Below are 7,617 nucleotides of genomic sequence, written 5' to 3' on the forward strand. Positions count from 1 at the left end.
TCCACACTGCCTTCTAATAACATGACCTCAATCAGACTTAAATTGGTATACTGTAGTAAATTGTTGTTGGAGAAAATTAGACTAGTATTCCCAGCTACAATTATTTAGGTACAGAGGAAGCATTTTTTAGACGAGAAACTCAAACCCATGTTTTTCTTGCTGACAGAATTACTCAACCCATGTTTTCTTCAAGGAAAAAAAACACTCAGCTTGAATGCATTTGCCCACCGCCTCGTACCGAAGACAGGTAAAGTGCCCCGTGGTTCGGTGGTGAATAAATCTTAGCTTCAATGGTGTTGTATGCATATACATGATGAACCATACAAAATCTTATTCAAAATTATACAATGATAAGAGTTTCAATTAGGTTCCCCAGTGATGGTAAATAACACAATATCAAACACATGGCTCAAAACAAATTCAACCAGAAGGGGGATGATAATGAAGTGATCACCGATCGTCCTATCGTTAGTGAGGCGGCTGAAAGTCGACGCACTTGCGGAAGCTCAGTGGAGATTCTTTCTGGGGCACAGTGCATCTAATACTGCCAACAGACAATGGTGTCAGTTTAACTGTCAGGGGTCAATGAACCTAACCTTGCGAAAATCATTTCTTCGGATTATTTCTCGTCCGTTTCCTTGGTCTAGAAAGCAGCTTAAGCATGTTATCGGTCAGGTCAAGCGGGGAGTCGTCACCCTCGTCTTGGAGCTTTGTACCAGACGTTTGTGTCAACCATCCCAGTGCTTCAATTGCGGCGTCCCTTTCCGCAACCTGCTTGTTCCTCTTCGGCTTTCCGACGAACTGCATCCCTTTGAATTCCACCATGGCCCTGAACTCGTTGGTCTTCAGGTGCTTTGTCTTGTACTTTGGAGGCGTGTGGCCTGCCCTCATCAGCAAGGTCTGCAGCAGGCTTTTTGGATTCATTCCATCCTTTATGATGTTGCTTTTGCCTTCTTCGTTGTCACGAAGCCTCGCTCGGCTCGTTTCTCGGCCGAACACAAACCTTCCTTCACATAGGTCGCCTGCAGCAAGCTCCTGTGCAGCAAATAAAATGTACTTGCCTTCCTTGTGAATGTCAAAGGTTGGGTCTTCAAGCTGGATTTGGGAAAATTGCCACATTGCAAGCACAATTAGTATATACACCGGACATGGTAACCAAAAAATGCAAAACGGGTGCTCAACAACTTCTTTATTTCTTACTGGTGGCACATACTCCCTCCGTCCCAAAATTCTTGTCTTAGGTTTGTCTAGAAATGGATGTATCTAAATACTAAAATGTGACTAGATACATTCATATCTAGACAAATCTAAGACAAGAATTTTGGGACGGAGGGGGTATGAAGTAACAGATGCTTCATGTTCAGAAGTAACAGCGTGATAAACAGTGAAATCATTGTTCCATTGTTAGCTACTAGAAATGATGGAGGAATGTAATTTGGTACCTAAAGTATCACCGATGTTTCTTTTACTTATTATTTGTTGACTCTGATAAAATATCTTATGATACGAGATCTATAGAACACCTTTCAAATTAATCGGCTGCAGCACTTACCTTCTTGTGTACAAGTTTATCAAGTTCTTCTTTAAGTTGCAAGTAGCACTCAGACAGGCTAGGATCCATAAATAGATCAATGTAACCATCAAGCATCTTCAAGTGCCCAGCCTGTAAGACAAGTTAGAAGGTATAGATCAGTGTAACAAAAAATGCAAAATACAAAAACAAAGCATTTGACAGAATATTCAACATACCGCACTTCCTTTTGTAACAGCACCACCAAATAAGATCAGTATGGAATCTGATACTCCAGTTGAATCACGGATGAAGACAGCATTTACCTTCACCTTCTCACCAAAGACCAGCCATGGATAAGGGATGGTCTGGTACTTAGCGTTCACCGAATTCTGCACAAACCGTAATGTCAGAGTAGTCGGATATCAAAATATCTGAAAGATGATGTTGTACTTGAGAATTTCAGGGCCCTCCTGTATGCACTTACAGCATAAACAAGAACTTGGCCATCATCCATGGTCTTGAAGGACATGGAGTTTTCCCTATGCTGCAAAGAAATGCAAAAGATTAATTGAACTGTCTTATGTTTAATACAACTGAAATGGAGATTGTTGGCGACTGTTTACCACAACAGATGATATCCCAGGAAAAAGTCCAGAACAAATTACACCACGGACTAATGATTGATTATGGCTCAAACTATTATTTGTATTTGCATCAGAGTCTATCAAACCAGCGTCCTTTAAGATATAGCTGAATTGCTTTCGAAGAGAATGAATGGCTTGTAGTGTTTGAGCAGAAAGGAAATTCCTCCAGCAGTACTCATAACCAGATCCTTCCCTCTCAGCATCCTTCCATCCTTCATAAGCTCGGACAAGGGCCATATGATCACTATAATCTTTCGCTGAGAATCTTGATTTTGCAGTTCCTGCCAACTAATAACAATGACAAAACTGTAAGCTAAGCCTTCTTAGCTGAATGAAGAAAAAAAGGCTTGGGGATGAACGAAACATAGTCAATGCATAGGCAATAGCCACCATGTGTACATATTGGTGGTATTTAGATCTTTCCAACTTTTATCACAAAATTCTTAGGTGAGAGAATCATTTCAAAACTAAAACTGGTAACGAAGATATAGTCAGACAGTGGAAACTGAAGTCATACATCTTTCTTGTCCTGTGGTAACAGGAAAGGATCCCGGGCACTCAATCCAGCAACCACAGTAAGTATAGGGTCAATGCAACGGAAAACTGCACCCATTATAAGCATCTTTCCCAACTTTGGATCAACTGGAAGCATGGAGAGGTATCTTCCTACAAAGTTGAATAAATTTGAGTACCAATATGTTTCTGTAGAGTTTGGACGAGAGCAGAATATAAGACATACCTAGATCAGTAAGGTTCTCATTCTCATCTAATGATCCGATCAACTTCAGGAATTCCACTGCATTTTGGACCTACATATTTATCGTGTGGTCAGAACACAAAAATGAAAAGGACAAAAACTGAACCCTTTACTGTCTACTTATTACAATAACTCGTAGGCTTATAAGCTGTGTAAGAGCCCAAGAAATGTCGAAAGTTTAAAGATACAACTAAATTATGTGGACGCAAACGCAAAGAAAGGAAATATCCAAATGCTAAGTATATGATTTCAACACATACGGCTCGTGGTTCTGGAGGCTGCAAAGCAGCTGATAGAAACTCCCCAATGCTGCCAACCTGCAAACTTTTTATCTGCAAACACAGAGAATTCAAAGGAGTTCTAAGAAGCTCTGGAAGCTGGTATTCTGCAAATGCATCATATACACATCTGGGGTAGAGATGGTAGCATTCTCCAGGTTGGACACGACCAGCTCTGCCCCGCCTCTGCATAAAGATATTGGGAGGAACACATAAGAATGGTAGCAAAGACCAATGCTTTGTAAACAAAAAGTATTGAGTGTGATCATATCGCAATCAAGATTGATATGGTAGAGATAGGTTCACTGTCATACACAAAAAGGATCATTGCTAAGAAAATTTCTTGCTTGTAACTAATGAAAAGTGATAAGTATATATTGACCACCAAAGCAAAATAAAAGAATGCCTTGACTAAAAATAACTTCATGAGAGGAATGTGAACATGGATGTGCTTGTAGAGGAATACATTTATTATTAAGCGAGGAAAAGAAAATCATGGAGCTCTGCTAAAAAATAAGCCTTTTGACTTGATATAAACCAATGGGCTAAATTTCTTCAAGGTATGACCACAAATGACCCCATATTAAGGCATGCCCTCATTGCCTTGTGCAGGCAAACCATATAAACATTGTAAGTAGCTGACACACCGGCTAAACATAATAACAAAATGATGCATAACTTGGCAAAGACAAGAGCCTCACTAGTCTACACATAACATGCAGAAGGGAAACAATGCTTCGAGTTAAGGAAAGAAGCTGGTGCTGAATGTGGGTGCAAATATGTCGCATTTACCAAAGATTAAGCCGAAGAGAGTACTGGTGACGGAAGAAGAGACCAAAAACTAAAGGTAAGCAGTACCTGACGGGCAGAAGCCTTAGAAATCCATGAGGGTAGTAAACAGGGAGTGTTGTTTAGAGCATCGTATGTGGTTTCCTTTGCCTTTCCACAATCCATGACGAAAACAATGTCATTTATTGTAATACTTGCTTCTGCCATGTTAGTGGCAAGTACTACCTTCCGAACATTAGGAGGTGCCTTATCAAATATTAGCCTCTGCGGAAAAACATAGTATTAAATATAGATGTGAACGGCAGATAATTATACAATGCACACAGGATGCCACGGATATAATGGTATATACACATCAATGAACTAGTAAACAAGGTGAATCTGTGTATATAAGATGCAATTACACAATAGAAGATGTATCTCAGATCCAGCGACACAATTGGCATCACAAAGCAATCTCATTTCAATAAGAAATGCAAAACTAGGATCAATTACCTGCTCAGAAGTAGCCATGGAGCCATGGCATGAAAGCAGTAACACTCTGTTTGGGTCACCTAGCAATGGATGTGCTTTTAATTGATCCTTCAAAGAGCTAATGTCATCCCATCCGGTCATAAAAACTAAAACTGCACCAGCTCGCTCTTTGCGACATATGTGGCACAGAACAGCCTCTATGAGATTAAACCCTATGCAGTCAGGATTCCAGTTTGCCAGAGAATCACGTGTCCTTGAGCCATAGGTTTCAAAGTTCGAATTTTGAAGGGCATCCTGCATAGTACAATAACAATATCTGAAGAATGTTGAGCAATAATTGCAGTCACTAATCTCTATATAGAACAAGTACCTCGACAAGTGTAGTAATTTGATTTTTCCTTTTTCTGGGTAATAGCTGTCTCTGAGTCTTCCACACTTTATCTTGGCCATAATCGTCAAGTTGATTACTTGCTGTCATCTTATAGCCTGTCCTTTCTAATATGTCTTCCAGAAAATGCGCCCTCACTGGATGTGTGAATCCCTGAATACAGGGGAAGAATGCAATGGATGCAAGATCACTTACACAGTTATACCAAATGTACACAAGCTAGCAGATGAGCATTATGTATATACAGTGATATAATTCACATTCGAAAAAATAACAACTCACAGGAATGTGGATAGTTGGCGCTCCTCCGAAATAACTTGAGAACAGTTCCGCGTTTAAAGTAGCACTCATCAATATCAACCTTAGATCAGGCCGCCGTGACAATAGGTCCTTTAGAACGATCAATAAGAAATCTGACGGACCAAAGCAATAATAATTTAATTATTGTGATGAGTTAAATGGGGAACAAAACGATCGTAAGGGCAAATAATAAGGTCTTGAGACACAACCTTCATTCATCCCTCTTTCATGTATTTCATCAACAAATACATGAGACACTCCATTCAAGTTTCGGTCACTCAGCAATCGTCTCAGTAAAATACCACTGGTGCAGAAAAGTAAATGTGTATCTTTTCCTCTAATTCCCTCCAAACGAACTTTGTAGCCAACCTATTAAAAAAGCTAGCGTTGTATGCCAAAAATTACAATGGAGATGGGCGCCAATAACAAAAGGTAGCAAATCAGAAGTTCCATCTTACCGATTCACCAAGGTTTTCACCTCTTTCGGTGGATACTCTTTCTGCAACAGCCATTGCAGATATTCTTCGTGGCTGTGTACAGATTATATTACAAAAGGCCCCACGACCAGATTGTATCTCTGACTCCAACACAAATTGAGGCAACTGTGTTGTTTTTCCACACCCTGTCTCCCCAGAAATAACTATAACCTGGAATTGCACATGAATATTCAGATAAATAGAACGACATATAGGAATCGTGACACATGTTTCCATTGAGTGCACTAATCTCATAAGTTCCTCCCAGACAAGTGTACCTGATTACGTGCAATGGCTGCCAGAAGCCTTTCCTTCTCCTTGTATGCTGGGAGCGATTTCCGAAATTCTACCATGTTAACACCTTCAGGTGATTCCTTTTATTACAAGTAGAAAAAAGCTTAATCCAATATGTCCATGAATCAGCAGCTCCCGTAAAGTTATACAAATGAACATATAAGAAATGGTGCAGAAGATATTTGTCCATCATCCTTTGTTTCTTTCCTCTAATATAAATTAAGCTATATGCTAAGAACAAGAGAAATAAAACTATGCAGCATTCAGATACTCTTAGAGTGTATCATACCTGCCAACTTCTTTGAAAATTGCGCATCCTAAGACTCTTCCTCTGAAGGATCTTCTCCATGACCGACTCGTCGAGCAGAGGATCCAGCTTCTCATCCAAGTTGACATGCTCAGCTTTCTCAGAACCACTTTCTGTCTTGCCACTGTCTTTATCAAATGGCAAGAGCGAACGGTCAAGGTGCTCCTGCACAAATCCCTCAACCCTCCTCTGCAAGCTTAGCGGGATCACCACCTGTTTGTTTCCAAGCGCAGCAAACATATACACATCATTCAAGTGAAATGCATTTGCAATATAGAGAAAAATGTGTGATCTTGCCATTGGATTGCATGGACTCACCTCTCTTTGCGGACGCTTGTCGTCCAGATCCGGCCTGTAGTTCGGTAGCGGGACCTTGCTCGCAACAATAACCTTCCCATACAGCTCACTGTCGTCCCACAAAGGCAGCACCGCCCGAAAGATCCATCAACATTTTTGTGACCGCATATGAAATTAAGAACCGGGAGCAGGTGAAATTACAGTGCAGAACCTGTAGAGCCCCATCCTCTTGGCGAGGTTGGCGATCTGGTCATAGTCCCGGCGGTCCCTCCGGTCCCTGGATATGATCTCCTGCTCCTCCGCATTGCGCTGCAGCATGCTCAGCTTCCACCTCCACTCGTCGATGTTCGCCACCGACGACGACGGCTGCGGTTAGCATTTGGTGTGAGAGGCAGCGAACGAGACGAAGAAAAAGGGAGGAAGAAATTTCTTTTGCGAGCAGCATAGATAAGATGTGCGGCCCGGCGGGAGTGGAGCATACCCGGTGGTCCTCGTACTCGTGGTCGTACTCGTCGTCGGAGAACTGCTCGACGGCGCGGCCCCCGCTGTAGCCGCAGAAGGGGCGACGGGAGAAGGCATCGAGGCGGCGCGGGAGGAGGAGGAGGGCAGCGAGAGGGATCGGCGGCGGCGGCGGCCGGCTGAGTGGGCCAGGGAGTGGGACGAGGAGGATGCCCAGCCCGCGCCGCAAGACGCGGCGCATGCTACTGTTGGCTAATTGGGTGGGCTCTACTTCTGCGGCGGCGCGGGCATGGCCGGAAGAGGAGATGGATGAGGGGAGTGAGGCGACGCCGGCGTCGGGGGAGGCGGCGGCGGCTTGGCTCCCTTCGTTCAAGCTTGGGCTGGTTCTTTTGTGATCCACGGGGTTACCTTATTGGGCCATCCGAATGGCGGCCTTCAGCTCTTTACGGCTCGGCTCTGAAACTGGGCCTGTGCATCATTCTGGAGAAAAAAAACACTCGTTCAGGACCGTTCGCAACTCCTACCCAGACCACCAAACCCCAGGCCGTCGTAAATTTGGCGAGCCATTCTTGATGGAAGAGATACACTGACACAGCCTCTAAAAAAAAGAGATACGCTGACACAGGGCATCATCCACAGAA

The 7,617-nt window shown here is 42.8% G+C and overlaps 1 protein-coding gene across 1 annotated transcript; it reads right to left on the bottom strand.

Annotated features, from left to right (window-relative positions):
- Positions 1–263: 263 nt before the first annotated feature.
- LOC123452229 (DExH-box ATP-dependent RNA helicase DExH3) lies at positions 264–7,367 on the bottom strand. The gene is made up of 19 exons (XM_045128845.1): positions 6,999–7,367; positions 6,729–6,883; positions 6,539–6,626; positions 6,203–6,433; positions 5,898–5,993; positions 5,602–5,790; positions 5,353–5,512; positions 5,126–5,256; positions 4,826–4,996; positions 4,477–4,749; positions 4,051–4,245; positions 3,175–3,378; positions 2,897–2,966; positions 2,675–2,823; positions 2,137–2,445; positions 1,998–2,057; positions 1,750–1,902; positions 1,553–1,663; positions 264–1,095 (listed from the first exon to the last, which is right to left on the bottom strand). The coding sequence occupies exons 1-19, from the start codon at positions 7,215–7,217 to the stop codon at positions 607–609; spliced, it is 3,453 nt and encodes a 1,150-aa protein (XP_044984780.1). The 5' UTR covers positions 7,218–7,367; the 3' UTR covers positions 264–606.
- Positions 7,368–7,617: the final 250 nt, after the last annotated feature.

The sequence above is a fragment of the Hordeum vulgare genome, chromosome 5H, assembly GCF_904849725.1.
Source record: "Hordeum vulgare subsp. vulgare chromosome 5H, MorexV3_pseudomolecules_assembly, whole genome shotgun sequence".
Lineage (NCBI taxonomy): Eukaryota > Viridiplantae > Streptophyta > Magnoliopsida > Poales > Poaceae > Hordeum > Hordeum vulgare.